The sequence below is a fragment of the Miscanthus floridulus genome, chromosome 4 (assembly GCF_019320115.1).
Source record: "Miscanthus floridulus cultivar M001 chromosome 4, ASM1932011v1, whole genome shotgun sequence".
NCBI lineage: Eukaryota > Viridiplantae > Streptophyta > Magnoliopsida > Poales > Poaceae > Miscanthus > Miscanthus floridulus.
In genome coordinates, this window is record NC_089583.1 from 106,433,546 (window position 1) to 106,449,831 (window position 16,286).

A 16,286-nucleotide genomic window follows, 5' to 3' on the forward strand; every position below is an offset into this window, starting at 1 on the left:
CAATATTGTTGAGGTCCACTGTTGTCATTCCATACTGGTTGTCGACTGCTACGCCGCCTCCAGTCGTCTTTACCCACTAGCACTTGAACAAAGGTACCTTAAAATGAGATGCATAGTCTAGTTCCCATATCTCCTCTATGCGGCCATAGTATGTTTGCTTGTTCCCACTAGGGTCGGTGGCATCTATGCGGACACCACTATTCTGGTTGGTGCTCCTTTTATCTTATGCTACTGTGTAAAATGTATTCCCTTTTATTTCGTACCCTTTGTATGTGAGGATATGCCACGATGGCTGCCTAGCCAACAAATACAGCTCCTCAACAATACTCTCATCACCCTGACATTCTTTTCGCAACTAGTCGCTGAAAGTTTCCATGTGCTGACACGTAATCCATGCTTCAGACTTCCCTGAGAACTCAGATCGGAGGAGGTTCTTGTATGTCTCGATATACGGATCTACCAAGGAGGAGTTCTATAGAACTATGTAGTGTGCTTTATTGAAATAATCATCACCTTTACCAATATATGTTTTCTTCCCTAGTGTCCCCTTTTCACTTAGTCTCCCCTCATGTCGTGATTCAGGAACACCAATCGGGTTAATATCGGGAATGAAGTCAACACAGAACTCAATGACCTCCTCTGTTCTGTAGCCCTTAGCGATGCTTCCTTCTGGCCGAGCATGGTTGTGAACATATTTCTTCAGGATTCTCATAAACCTCTCAAAGGGGAACATGTTGTGTAGGAACACAGAACCAAGAATAGTAATCTCCTTGACCAGATGAACTAGGAGGTGTGTCATGATATCAAAAAAGGAAGGAGGGAACACCAACTCAAAGCTGACAAGACATTAAACCACATCATTCTATAGTTTCACTAGATCCATTGGATCAATTGCCTTCTGAGAAATTGCATTGAGGAATGCACATAGCTTCACGGTGGCTAGACGTACATTTGGTGGTAGAATTCCTCTTAATACAACTGGAAGCAATTGAGTCATGAGCACGTGGCAGTCATGGGACTTTAAGTGTCTAAATTTCTTCTCTAGCACATTTCTTATACCCTTTATATTCGAGGAGAATCTAGACGGTACCTTAATGCTATCTAGGCATTCAAACAAGCTATCCTTCTCTTCTTTGCTAAGAGTGTAGCTGGCAGGACTTAAGTACTGGCGTCCATCATCTGTCTTCTCTGGATGTAGGTTGTCTCATTCTTTCAAACACCGCAGGTCCTATCGTGCTTCAATTGTGTCCTTAGGCTTCCCATACACGCCCATGAAGCCTAGCAGGTTCACACAAAGATTCTTCATCAGGTGCATCACGTCGATCGCGCTGCGGACCTCTAGGACTTGCCAATAGGGTAGCTCCCAAAATATGGACTTTTTCTTCCACATGGGTGCATGACCGTTGGTGTCCTTCGAAACAGGTTGGCTGCCAGGTCCCTTTCTAAATATTACTTTCACATCATTGACCATATCGAGGACATCCTCACCAGTTCAGTTGCGAGGCTTGGTCTGGTGGTCTGCATTACCTTTAAAATGCTTGTCTTTCTTTCTTACGGGGTGATTTGCAGGAAGAAATCATCGATGCCCAAGGTACACGACCTTGCGACACTTTTTCAAGAATATACCTTTCATGTCACCAAAACAGTGCGTGCATTCATTATATCCCTTGTTTGATTGTCCTGAAAGATTACTTAGAGCTGGACAATCATTGATTGTTATGAACAACAATGCTCGTAGGTCAAAGTGCTCCTGCTTGTGCTCGTCCCACACGCATACACCTGGCTTGTTCCACAAAAGTAGAAGTTCTTCAACTAGTGACCTCAGGTACACATCGATGTCGTTGGTAGGTTGCTTTGGGCCTTGGATGAGCACCGGTATCATAATAAACTTACGCTTCATGTATAACCAGGGAGGAAGGTTGTAGATACATAGAGTAACAGGCCAAGTGCTGTGACTACTGCTCTGCTCCCCGAAAGAATTCATACCATCCATACTTAAAGCAAACCTTAAGTTTCTTGCGTCACTTGCAAACTCAGGGAATTCTCTATCGATTGCTCTCCACTAGGACCCATCAGCAGAGTGTCTCAACATATTGTCTACCTTACGGTCTTTTTTGTGCCGTCGCAACAACTTTACATGGTCTCTATTTCTAAAAAGATGTTTCAAGCATGGTATTATAGGAGCATACCACATAACCTTGGTAGGGATTTTCTTCTTGGGATGTTCGCCCTCAACATCACCAGGGTCATCTCGCCTGATCTTATACCACGACGCGTGACATACAGGGCATGCATCCAACTTCTCATACTCCGTGCCACGGTAGATGATGCAGTCATTAGGACATGCATGTATCTTCTGGATTTCTAATCCTAAAGGGCAGACTACCTGTTTTGCTTCGTACGTAGTGCTGGGTAATTTGTTATCCTTCGGAAGCATCTTCTTTTGGATTTTTAGTAACTCCGCGAATCCCTTGTCATATACATCATTCTTTGCCTTTCATTGCAGCAATTCTAATGTGGTACCTAACTTTTTCTGCCCCGCATCACAAGTTGGGTATAGCAATTTCTTGTGATCCTCTAACACGCGGTCGAACTTGATCTTCTCCTTTTCACTTTCGCATTCTCTTTGTGCGTCACGAATGGCCTGACCAAGATCGTCAGCGGGCTCCTCCTCTGCCCCTACCTCTTCTTCAGCGGGCTTCTCCTCTGCCCCCACCTCTTCTTCAGCGGGCTTCTCCTTTGCCCCCACCTCTTCTTTAGCTTTCCCCATTGCAGTATCATTGAAGGCACCATATTCAGCAAAAATGTCATCATCGCCCCATTGTTCTTCTTCACCTTCTTCCATTACAACTCTGGTTTCTCCGTGCTTCGTCCAACAAATATAGTTTGGCATGAAACCCGACTTGAACAACTGTGAATGAAGAGTCTTTGAGTTAGCATATTCCATCGTATTCTTACATACGGCACATGGGCAACATATGAAACCATCGCGTTTGTTTGCCTCGGCCGCACGTAACAAAGAATGCACGTCGTCCATAAACTCTTGGGAGCGACGATCAGCATTGTACATCCAATGCCGACTCATCTGCATTACATGACATAAATACCGTATTAAAACCTAGAACATAATTAGTTAATTATACAACATGCATACCACCACAAAAGCTATAAATTTAAGAAAGCCTCGCTACAATGTAGATAATTCCAACTACCACTAAAAACACTAAAGCTAAAATGCACTTTAGCAGCACAAGGATTTCGCGATCAATCCCAACTAAAACAGATAGATCCCCCGTTTGTTCAACATCTTTAGGCTTCTTCGGCTGGATCACTGCCTCATTAGCCGCTATATCTGCCTGTTGTGCAAGATATTTTTGCACAAGTTCAACATACTCTTCCTCCCAGTAGAAGCCTGAACATCCAGTGCCATCCCACTGAAATTAAAACAGAAAATTAGAACTTTAATCACAACCATCATGAAAATAGGTATAAACTAACCATAGTCATTAAAAGACGATAAAATAACTCACATTGTGATCCGGACACTTGTAGAAAATGCGACCCTTGTTGGGAACCTCCTTCTTCACTCGGTACTCCATCACAATCTTTGTCTCATCACAACACTTGCCACATGCAATGAGTGGGAGGCCCGGCCTAAGTCGCTTTGGAAACCCATGAGAGGCCGAGGGCCCGGAAGCAGTTGCCATCTACTCTCTATACTCATTTTTTAATACACTATAAATTTCTCATTTTATAAACAAATAAAATTAAAAAAAACTCTAAAATTCTCTATATCTCTAAACAAATGAAAAAACCACAATAAAGAACCATATATATATAGTGAACAAAATGAGATAAGACAATGGTGAAACATGAGAGTATGAAGTTGGTAACCTGTAGAATCGAAGAATCGACGGAGGAATCGAAAAAAATCGATGGAGGAATCGAAGAATGGATGGAGAAAGAGGAAGAACACTGCTTAAATTTGAACTGAAGCTCTCGGGCGGGCTCGGGGAGAAAGAAGATGGCCAGCAGGATTTATAGGGGGACCTTTAGTCCCGATTGGTGGATCCAACCGGGACTAAAGATCACTTTCCAGTCCCGGGCCACGCCACTAGCCGGGACAAGAGCTTTACTCCCGGTTGAAGCCACCAACCGGGAGTAAAGATCGACCTTTAGTCCCGGTTGGTGGCTCCAACCGGGACTAAAGGTCCCCTGCCACAACGGCCTAGCGCAGGAGCCGTTGGGCAGGGACCTTTAGTCCCGGTTGGAGCCACCAACCAGGACTAAAGATCTCTCTAGTTCCGGGCGCAATATTTTCCGGGACTAGAGCCTGGTTTAGCCCTTGGATCAAAGGTGTGTTCTCTACTAGTGTCTCCTTAGATCCAAATAACAAGTCTAGCGAATAGGCTATCTAATTGTTAGCAAAATACCTAACTAATAACTATTTTACTAGCTAGTTGAACCAAACTAACTAATATTAGTTGTGATCTATTAGTTAGCTAACTATTAGTAGCTAATAGTCGAGCTGCATCTCCTTCATACTCTATTTTAGCAATTTTGACTATACGAGAATGATGTTGTGGCCCTTTTACAACCTTGAAATTGCGGGATATTTTACCATCTGAATTATTTTCAGCTTGATGAACAAGCTAGTACAAAAGGTCAATTTGATCTTAGGGGCAAACTGATGATCCATTGTAAACCCTGTATTAAACCTGAATCGATAGCTTCCGATACACTCGTTCATCCCCTCCAACAGACATATATATAAGATAATATAATAATTACTTTGCGGGCCAGCAACAAAAACCATTGTTAGTTAACATTCAAGAAAAAAAGAACCCATTGTTGTGACAGCAGTCACAGCACTAGCGAAAAGCCATGCGCAGGTCAGTCTCAGATCGAGTTGGCAAAATGATTCGCATGTTTACGTTACGTAGTATATATAAATATATCCATTCTCACGTAGTAAGAAGTACTACTAATTTAACAAATAAAAGCACCGAGAAAGCAAATAAAGGGAAGCACTTGAGGTGAGTTTTTTTTCTTCTTCTTCTTCTTACTTTTGGTAGTACGGTGATGAGCCACTTGAGTTCAGGTGAGTTGAGCGCCTCTCGTTCGCACTCGCGCGCGCATCGTCGAATCGGCATCATCAGCCTGGCGCGACGTCGGCGAGTGGCGCCTCCTCGTCGATCTCATCCGGCAACGCATGCACCTGCGCAAGCCGTCCACTACCACTAGGTAGGCTAGCTCCAACCAAGTTTGGGTTTGCGGGGAAGTGCGCATCGGGCCATCAACGCACGGGCGGGCCACTCCCCTGCCGTTCCGTTCCGCCACGGAGTATGCATGACAGAGGGCGATGGTACGTGGCGACGACGACCCGCACTCGTCTAGCTCTTCTAGAAGGCCGCTTTCTTGGCATGTTCAGACTTCAAGTTCAGTTCAGGGCGTGGCAGCCTGGCATTATCATCTATCAGTATCGCATCCTCCATCTCCAATTTCCCCTTTTCTTGCTCCGATCAGAGGATGATGATGTCCTTCCCTGCGCTGGTGGCACAGTCAGAGACGACCGGGTCTTACTTGGTCATTTTGGCTGCCAACTGAATCTTATTAATGCTGAATTGTTGATGGGACTATGTCAAAAGTATCTGATCATTCATATATATCTGGGACTTACGTACTATTCCAACAAGAGACGTCAGTAGTTATCTAACAAGCTTGTTCTCAAGATTGAATTGGCTCCGTGCATTGTATACTAAGCCATCTAAGCTAGTGGGATGTAAAGTACCAAATCCACGCGCAAGACCTTGTGTCTTGACAAGGGCAACTGATCGATTCCGGAGAGAGAGAGAGGGTCGGGACTTTAGCTGATTTGATTCGATAGAAACGGGAGACCAGATTTAACTGGACTTGAGAGCATCTCTACAGAGTCTTTCTAAAATTTACTCTCTAGATTGTTGTTTGAAGAGCTATTTTTATGTAAAATTCGCTCTACCCTTCAACAATTTTGCTATATTTTGCGCGCATTCTAAAGAGCAATTCTTGCTCTTCGCCTTTGGCTAGTCAGAAATCCGGAATAGAAGATGTCTATATTTACAGAGATCAAATCAAAGAAACGGTTGGAGATTATTTTTTCACCAAAATTTCTATTACAATATAAACTATAAAGATATAAATACGTTCTTGAAGTTGCTTTGATACTATTTTTGGGTTCAAACCCCGTATTACTACCGGGTGTTGTTGAAACCAGACTGTATATCATTATTGTCGATTTTTAGGTATAGACCAACAATGATGAATTATTATCTAGCTATGCTGCCTTTTTTTTCCTTTCAAACTGGTACTGATAATTTATCGCTATCGGTGTCGACAAAATCTGGTCGCAGTCCTCCGAAGGGTATCCCACGAAGATAGATTGATCGGCAGATGTGCGCGTAATCAAGAACAAGAAGGCAACAAAGACACAAGAGTTAGACAGGTTCGGACGGTCTGCACGACGTAAGACCCTACTCCTGTGGTCTGTTGTTTTGTATTGGCTATCGTATAATATTGCGTGTGATCAGATGCCTTAGGCTAAGCCTAGGATCCGTATGGAGATATCGACTAGGGGACCCTTGCCCCTCCTTATATACTCTGGAGGGGTAGGGTTACAAAGAAAGTATCATATTTGGTATTATACAATGGCCCTATTCACTCCTCTTATAATCCGTACTTTTCAACTTATTTTTTTAGTCGGAACAGTGTTTTTCACTTAAAACAAATCAGCCGGAACAGTGTTTCGGCTTGTTTTTTCAGCGAAACGAACGGGGCCATGCATATCTAATAAATCACATCTTCTTGTAGCCTTGCGGTGCACGCCGACCAGTGTCGTGCGCCGCACGCCTTGATCTTGTGGGCTGGGCCACCTCTGATGGTGCGGCCCATGTCTTGTCCTATGGGTACCGGGGGTCATACCCCCACAACTAGTCCCCGAGCGCATTGTATCCGCTGAGCAAAACCGTCTTGAGCTTGTCCGAGCAGTCCAACTTGCTACTAATCATCAGGAACAGGTGTCCGACTAGTTTAACTGGGAACCAAGCTGTTGAAGCGAGTGTCCGAGCAGTTGAACAGGCGTCCGAGCAGTTGAACTGTCATCCGAGCTGTTGTCCGAGCAGTGGGAACGACGTCCGAGCAATTCAATTGTGAGCAAACCCAGACTTACTCGAAGTTGAGGTTTGCCAGAAGGATGTAAGGGGCTCATGATAAAAAAAATTGAAGTCTCCATCTTGGATGAAGTGTGCCCACTTAGGTTTCGGGCGTCGAAGTTAGACGCTTAGCGTCCTTGACTTAGTCAGCGCGGAGGAACTTAGTCACCTTGTAGAAGATTAAGTAAAAAATAAGCACATTCATCACGAGGTGAAGTGTGCCTATTTAGTCTCCGAGCCTAATAGTAGGTGAGGTAGTCACGTGATGCCAGGGTCCAAAGTAGTAGTCTTCAGGTGCTGGCCCAGTTCCCAATGTTGCTGGAAACCAGTGTAGAAATAAATACAGTCATCGTGAGATGACATGTACACACGTAGTCCCCGAGCCTGCTGGATGATTTTGAAGATATCTTGTAGCAGGGTCAAAAAAAAATTAATGAAAGCTTGCCAACATCATCTGTCATGTACTTCACAAGACTCCGGACGTGCTATCCAAGATCAGCACCCTGATCCGAACAGCATGGAGCAACTTGATAGCACACTGATGAGACGTAGCAAGATCTGACCACCTAGGGAGTCCCCAACTTAACTGGCAACACTTGCACAAAAAATCCAAACACCGAGGAGTCCCCAGCGTAGTTGATGATGAAACCCATGCGATGAGCAGTCAAACCAACTAATCGGCGGTGAAGTGAATGCCGAGCAAGAGTGAGTGCCGAGCAGTCTAACCAGTTGGTTAGCGGTGAAGTCCGTCCGATAGGTGATCCGACCACCCGGACAATGATCATCTTGTACAGTCCCTGAGCGTAAGCTCGTTGACCGAACCGTGCCCCTGCGAAACAAATGTGTAGAATGGGCAGTACATGATGTAAAAATAAAATATATGAACTTCGGAGAAGAATTAACAATAGTGATGAAATAGCGTATGTAGCTAGGCGACCAGTTGCTGTGAACACTTAGTGTTATTCTGAAGATGTGTTTATATTTAATATAAACCGTTCGATCAGTTAGTTTGTAGCTGAGTCTTCAGGCCTAGCTAGCCTGTTAACCATAACGCGGAACGCGAAGCACGGAGCTTGTGTGCGTGTAGGAAGAGCAGGGCGTCGCTAAGGAGGCGCTGCCGACCACCCTAACGCAGAGGATAGGCGCTCGTGCGCGTGTAGAGAGAAGCCGAAGACAGGGTCGTCTCTGGGAACATCCGAGCATCAACATGACTGTTCAGGGATTTGCTTAGTCAAAAGCGTGTGTCATCTTCAAGATGGTATACATGGAGAAAAAAGTCGTTTGGAGAATAATTATGGAGAAAACAATTCGAAGAAACATTGGGAGATATATGAAATATTTAGAAAAATAATAAAGCATGACTTAGCTTTAGACAGAACGCTTGGTCCGTGGTGTATGGCGTTATCTTGTTGGTGAATTTGTCTCTTAGGGCATCCTGATAGATGGTGGTCGTATCTCTTGGAGTTTTCCGATAGGCTTCCGATAGATCAGAACCGGAAGGTGGTCGGCGCCAAACCAGAGTGGTCAGAGCCGATTCTGTGAGGGAGAGATAGTCGGCGAGCTTCTGGCTGACCTGCTTCCTCAAGTAGCGGGGAAGCAAGTGACATGTTGTTGGTGAAGACGACCTCGGTGGCGGTTCCGACATCACATCTGCTGTTGCAGACGTTGGTGTGGTCGGCGCAGAATCGATCTGCACCGGCTTGAAGATCTCTCTACCTCCGTCAGCATTGATGACCCAAGAGATCGATCCGACCATAAAGATCTGGCCGGGCTCTGGAGAGGACGAAGAGCTTGAAAAGTGTACCATCTTGTCCGTCATGGAAACAGCACGCACACCCCTATCTGGTGCGCCAACTATCGATGAAATCTGGTCGACAGTCCTCCAAGGGGTATCCCACGAAGGTAGATTGATCGATAGGGGTGCGCGTAATCAAGAATAAGAAGGCAACAGAGACACAAGAGTTAGACAGGTTCAGGCCGTCTGCACGACGTAAGACCCTACTCATGTGGTCTGTTGGTTTGTATTGGCTATCGTATGATATTGTGTGTGATCAGATGTTTTAGGCTAAACCTAGGATCCGTATGGGGATATCGACTAGGGGACCTCTGCCCCTCCTTATATACTCTGGAGGGGTAGAATTATAAAAAAAATATCTTATTTGATATTATACAATATATAATAAATCTCATCTTCTTATAGCCTTGCGGTGCTCGCCGACCAGTGCCGTGCGCCGTACGTCTTGATCTTATGGGCTGGGCTACCTCTAATGTTGCGGTGCATGTCTTGTCCTGTGGGTACGAGTACGAGGGTCATACCCCCACAATCGGTTTTGAAGCAACTAGTTGTGATGCCCTCTTCGCTTGTTTTATGAGCCGTACCATTTCAGCGAATGAACAGTATTTTTCTTTCACAATAAATCAATGAACGGTACTTTCAGTCATGGCTCTTCAATGAAGCGAACATGACCCTAGTCGTTAGTGGTCGCTGTGTCATGTAGTAGTAGGGAGGGATAGACCTTTCATGTTGCTAGGTGTTGATAATTGCCTAGCAACACTTTTAGAAACAACCCCACTATGATCGTGTTACTACGATCGTGTAAAACTTGCTACTATTAAACAGAACACTTTTAGAAACAGTTAGATCAGATTTACAAAGTGATAGGAATTAAGAATTCTACTAGGGATATTGGTAACGTGACTCGTTTCTAAAATTTGTTTTTTAGAAATAATTGGTAAGGTCACCAGTTCAAAAAATTATTTTTCAGAAATTTAAAATTGCCCCAAAAATAGTAAATGCCTTTTAACCTTGAAACAACCCCACTAGATAAAAATAAACAGAGTAGCTAAGATGAACTTGCAATTTAGAATCATATACAAGAATTACCCTGTTGGAAAACGTGGGCTTCAAACGTTATACTATCATAGTAGTATCATCATTTGTCCTGTTCGTTTGGTTGATAAGTCATGGCTAAAAGAACTGTTGGCTAATTTGTTGCGAGAGAAAAATATTGTTCATTGGCTGAAAAAATATGGCTTATAAGCCAAACGAGCAGAGCGATTCAAGGGAAGTTTCTATTCTCATTTCACATATCTTGAGCTGACAAGTTCCTATACCAATGACACGGAGAAGAGGTGCGGTGGCATCGCATTTCCGGGCAGAGCTATCGCCCTATCACGTATCAACTCAGGCCGCCACGCCCACGAACTGGCCCGATGTCACCGTCTACTTATCTTTTCCCCGCTCCCGATCGGACGGCCGAGACGCCCTCGCCCAGGCCGCCGAAGCCATCATGCGCACGAGGCCCCCTCCGATCCCAAACGGACGGTCCCGGAGCGGTTCAAACCCCATCCAAGTCAGGTCAAAGGCGAGACCGCGTGCCCGCACGCCGCGCGTCAGGCGTGTCGTGGCCCCAGCGCCGCTCGCCGGGCACGTGAGCGCCCCCACGTCCCTCCACAGGTTGCATCCAGGCCGTCCGTTACGGGCCGGACGGCGCTGGGTGGTGCCTGGACGTACACAGGAGCTGGCGGGCGGGCCCCTTATGGCGACGCGGGAGCGCTGACCGTCCGGAGGAGCGTGGCCGTGACGGCGTTAGGCGGAGCGGTAGGGGGGTATATAATGCGTGGCGCTTGGGGGCTTCCCTTTCTCTCTTCAATCAAGTATAATTATTATTCGCAGCACACAAAAAGGGGGGGCGCGAGCAAGAGAAGGATTAGGACACGAGAACTAGCACAAGAGAGAGAAGAAAAAAGCTTGAGAGAGAGAGAGAGAGGTGGTGGTGGTGGTGGTGGTGGTGGAGGTGGAGTTGGATCGGGCTGTGCGGATCGCAGGAGGTGAGAGCTCTCGTCCTCGTACCTCGCTGGATTCTGTGCTTGTTGCCGCGCTGCTGGTTTTGCTTCCTGCTGAGTTTTCATTTTGGTTTTTTTTGGGGACTGTTTGATCAGCTTGGGAGGGTGGAGATTGGGGATTTTTTTGCGCTACTGGGGGGAGGGAGAGACGTGAGCATTCGGGTAGCAGATGGGCTCATTCGGTCAATTCGGCTGCCGCGGCGACGGAGCTGGCTATGGGACGGACGGTGGTGGGGGCGCATCCGGCGAAGCGGGGGTCGCGCGACCGCGGAGCTGAGGATGGGGTTAGGGTTCGGCGGGACTCGGGAGGGAGAGCTGGAAATGGGTCACGAGGACTGCTGTCAATTTTCCCGTGCTTAGTCGGTGAATTGGCGCTAATTCTGCCTCGTTTCGTACTTCACTTGGTATAACTGCGCTGGATGCAATTTTTATTCTGTGTTTAGCTTGCCGTGTCGTTCACTCTGTAGAAATGAAATCTAATCTGTGGAATTAGGGAAGAATACAGTAGCTTGCCTCTGTAGTAACAGGTAGTTGATTCTGAACAACAAATACTTTCCGCTGCTGGGACTGAAACTTAGTATCCATCTGTGTGCTTGATTAGGACATGGCTTAGAAAATGTCATCCCTTACCTGATTAGTCAATTTGACTTACTCTCCATGACAATCTATGCAAGAGTGCAAGATTTGGTTCCTGAGTGAAGTACCCCATGGGATTGTGAAGAACATACCGAGGTTCTTCTTGGACATGGAGGTCTTTTAACTATGATTTTAGCATTATCAAACAAGGTCCAGGATCCCGTAAGTTTCAAACCTTCTTACCGGACAGAGTAGAGACTATGCAAATTCGCTTCTTGTTTTAGTGACGAAGTTGACGTTGATTCTGCTTGGTTGATTGGTCAAACTTCTTGTTGGGAGTTCTTTCTTGGGAATTCAGAGGGGAGAAATAGACCGGTAGTCAAACAACAGAGTTGGTCAACCTCCTTCAACAAATAGAGAATCTTAGAGACTGCTTAAGTTTGGTCTAGAGGATTGATTATCAAATAGTGTAGTCAATGCTCTTCCACCAACTAGAGAATGTATGAGTTTGTTTACTTAATGATCGGAGCAGCCATGGTTGTGCTCAAGTAGGTGTAAGATGTTTTGTGATGTTTGGTCTCCAGACTCCCTTGTTAGGTTGTATTTCTTCTATGGGATGATACTTGTTTTCCTGAGAGTACGACAACTTGGTACTTAAACACAATCCTTCGTTTCTTGTGTTCCTCTGTAGAATCTAGTTTGATGCTCTGTTGCTTGATTTTGACATTCTGAATACACAAATTTAATTATAAGAATGCTTTGATTTTGGGGGTAGAATGGTGGAGCCACTGGGACTATTGGAAAGCGATTGAGATATTTTGTAAAAAAAAAAAAGGTCCTGGCTGATTGGCCCTTGGAGTTGCATGACACAGATTGATGATCTAATGAAATAGGCTGGCTATCGCAGTAGCATGGAAATTCCCAAGATACTAATGTAATTTGCAATGATGTTCCATTAAGATTTTTTTCTATATTGTCAAAACAGATTCCTCCACTGCTAGCACTTCATAGTGCAACATGATATGTAGGTAGCTGTTTGGAACTATCTGTATGAGTGCAATTGCCTTTATTTTTTTTTTTAGTATTATTGTTTCTTAGTATGTTTGATTGTTCTGCTCGTAGCATATTGGGCGTAAGGAAACACTGGACTTGTCATTTAAGATCATTTCATATATTCTGATTATTATCATGGAGGATAACTTCTTGGTAATGGCTATTAAGGTCCATTGATTTTTCCTGATATACCTAGCAATAGTTCAGAGCTTCCCACCTAATATGCCTTGTTGCATCTTTTGCATGAAAACCACATACCCCTGCTGTCTGCACGCTGATAGTGTGGTTTTACTTGGTCACCTGAAGGAGTAGATCATGAATTGTCTCGTATGGAGGATTTTGGGAATTCCAAGCTGCATATGATTTTATTAAGCCGTGCTAGTTGTTTGCATTATTTGTTGTTTGTTGCCTGCACCTGTTCTTCATTTGGATTTATATTCTTGAAGTTGAACTGCTAGACCAAAATGTCCTTATTTGAAATAAGTTATTCATACTATCTTATCTTCTGCTGTGTACAGGTCATGATCAACTAATGCCCATTCATTTATTATGGACTTGCACCAGTTCTTAAAGTACAGATTAACTGGTGCTAACGTCTTCTACGAATTTCCTACAGAGAACAACTTAGCAAACACTCCTTGGCCAGCTAGTCCACTGAAGTCTGAGTTCAGCAGCTCCCCATACACTCCTGTTTCATCCCAGCTTGAGTGTGATAATTTGTCTGCTCTTAGCAATACTCCAGATAACCAGAGCTCCACAGAAACCATTTCAGCACAACCAATATCACCACTGGAAGTAGACAGCTCATACAGACAGGCAGCTATCCTTCGGGAGAACACCCAAGTGAGACTTGATCCATTGTACGCAACATCAAGGCATAATATGCAACACACTTTACGGGAGATAGAGACTGTTCTGATGGCACCTGATGCTGAGGATGCAGCCACTAGCACCAAGCATGAATTTGAGGAACATAAACCTGCTCAGCTGATGAGGCAGCGGTCGAGGACATGGAGTCATGAATCAAGGCAGCCATCACCAGGAGGTGTACAGACACAATTTGCATCTGGATACCCCACAGCAAGCTATGAATTCCGCCCAGAGAAACGGCTAAGGGAGTTAAGGGAGGATCCGCAGAGCATGGTGAAGCAGCTATTAACCAAGTGTGCTGAAGCATTAAGTGAGGAGAGGATAGAGGAGTTCCTTAACCTTGTTCAGCAAGCTCGTGGAGTTGTATCAATTACTGGAGAGCCAATCCAGCGGTTAGGTGCTTACCTTCTTGAGGGTTTGGTTGCTAGACATGCAAACTCAGGTACAAACATATATCGTGCTCTGAAGTGCCGTGAACCAGAGAGTAATGAACTCTTGTCTTACATGAAGATTTTATATAATATCTGTCCGTACTTCAAGTTTGGCTATATGGCTGCCAATGGGGCAATTGCAGAAGCATTAAGAAATGAAGACAAAATCCATATAATTGATTTCCAGATTGCTCAAGGGACACAATGGATAACACTGATACAAGCGCTCGCTGCAAGGCCAGGGGGTCCACCACATGTGCGGATCACTGGAATAGATGATCCAGTGTCAGAGTATGCTCGTGGTGAAGGTCTGGACCTTGTAGGGAAGATGTTAAAAAGCATGTCTGAAGAATTCAAGATACCTTTGGAGTTTACCCCTCTGCCTGGTGTTTATGCAACTCAAGTTACAAAAGAATTTCTCGACATCAGGCCAGGCGAAGCACTTGCTGTCAACTTCACTCTGCAGCTGCACCACACCCCAGATGAGAGTGTGGACGTGAACAACCCACGGGACGGGCTACTCCGGATGGTGAAAGGTCTGTCTCCAAAGGTGACCACACTTGTGGAACAGGAGTCGCACACCAACACGACCCCGTTCTTGATGCGGTTCACCGAGACCTTGGACTACTACTCGGCCATGTTCGAGTCGATCGACACGAACCTGCCACGGGAAAACAAGGAGCGGATTAATGTGGAGCAGCACTGCCTCGCCAAGGACATTGTGAACATCATCGCCTGCGAGGGGAAGGACCGGGTTGAGCGGCACGAGCTCCTGGGTAAGTGGCGGTCAAGGCTGACCATGGCCGGGTTCAGACCATACCCGCTGAGCTCGTACGTGAACTCGGTGATCAGGAAGCTCCTTGCATGCTACTCGGACAAGTACACCCTGGAGGAAAAGGATGGCGCGATGCTGCTCGGCTGGAAGAACAGGAAGTTGATATCTGCTTCTGCGTGGCACTGACAACAAGTTTTCAGGAGGACAGAAGTAAACCCAACTCTTACATATATATGAAAATATATATATATAGTGAATTACTTGGTCTGCTTTCCCAAAAAGGATGCCCTTTGTTGTACATTGTACATGATGCTGTACCCTTAGTTTTCCTAAAGTGCAGACCAGAGAACCTTCACCCTGTTCGCTTTGGTTTCAGCCAGGCTTATTCAATCAGCCAATTGTGTTTTTCTCTCATAACAAACCAGCACCAATCAGTCTAAACCAGTCCAGAAACCAACCAGCGAACACGTCGATTGACATTAAATTGTAGCTGTATGGTAATTACAATTTTCTTGTGCTCTTATGTATTCACACCTGTCATAGCCTTCCGGTATCTTCGTTGTACTTCTCTGCTGATCAGCAAACCTTGTTAGTCCCTCGGCTGTCGTAAGCCGTAAGCAGTAAGCTTACGAAGATATTGAAAACAGCTCACGCACACACCGCACAAGCTTAGCGCTGGTCGAAAGCTCTGCTTTTGGATGTGGCAAATTGAACAGTCTTTATTGAGTTGCAATGGAAAACTATATATATACAACTCTATTCATCTAATCATAGTACACAGACATGTCAGGTTGTCATGCTGCTACAGTGACTAGACGTGACAGCAGGAGAGCCTTTCGGCGTCTGCTCCTGCTGTGCCTACAGTGCGGCATGGGAGCTTTTGGACACCTACCCCTGCTGTGGCTACAGTGCGGCAGGAGAGCCTTTCAGCTCCTGTCTCCGCCACGGTTACAGTGCAGCAGCAGGGGAATCCTTTTCGACGTAAATATATGATCTCATCCCTGTCCCCTAATAGATCAAATACCTGTCAGGTATTAGGTATCGGAGGTCCGTTGCCATCTTTATCCTCGAGAAGTACGAAAAAGTGGAAGTACATCCATTTCAACGGTGAGCGCGTTCGGGTGCGGAGGGACGGACCATTGGCATAGTCCCCATTTTCAGGAACGCTTGAACCACATGTTATCAGCACTCGCCCTCCACTGCTCTAGCCTGTGGAGACAAATGAAGAGCGGACGGGTGGCTGGCTACTACTACTGACGAGACAGTGATTTAGGTACTGTAGAGGCATCCAGTGATTGTGATGGTTTAACCTGCATATGTGTCTGTGGAATGATCCCGTGTATGTTCTGATCCGTGTCTGTGAAATCGTGAACCAATTCCGTACCATATCATGCGAGGGACAATACCTGACAGTTGGGCCCATGTCTTGCGAATTGCATTCGACGAACCCTTTCTCTGTTTCTTGCGGTGTTCCGGGGTTTTGTTTTTATACTTGCTCTATTCTTGTGAAGTAGTGATATGTATCGTGCGCATATCGCATACTGGCGT

At 45.4% G+C, this 16,286-nt stretch overlaps 1 protein-coding gene and 1 pseudogene across 1 annotated transcript; one reads left to right on the forward strand and one right to left on the reverse strand.

Annotated features, from left to right (window-relative positions):
* Positions 1–262: 262 nt before the first annotated feature.
* LOC136550253 (uncharacterized) lies at positions 263–2,194 on the reverse strand (annotated as a pseudogene).
* Positions 2,195–10,857: 8,663 nt separating this feature from the next.
* Positions 10,858–14,978, forward strand: LOC136550250 (chitin-inducible gibberellin-responsive protein 1). Its single transcript, XM_066541749.1, has 2 exons — positions 10,858–11,018; positions 13,181–14,978. The coding sequence occupies exon 2, from the start codon at positions 13,212–13,214 to the stop codon at positions 14,922–14,924; it is 1,713 nt and encodes a 570-aa protein (XP_066397846.1). The 5' UTR covers positions 10,858–11,018; positions 13,181–13,211; the 3' UTR covers positions 14,925–14,978.
* Positions 14,979–16,286: the final 1,308 nt, after the last annotated feature.

Excerpts from the sequence above, each read along its gene's own strand:
- LOC136550250 (XM_066541749.1), top strand. The coding sequence starts at position 13,212 with ATGGACTTGCACCAGTTCTTAAAGTACAGATTAACTGGTGCTAACGTC.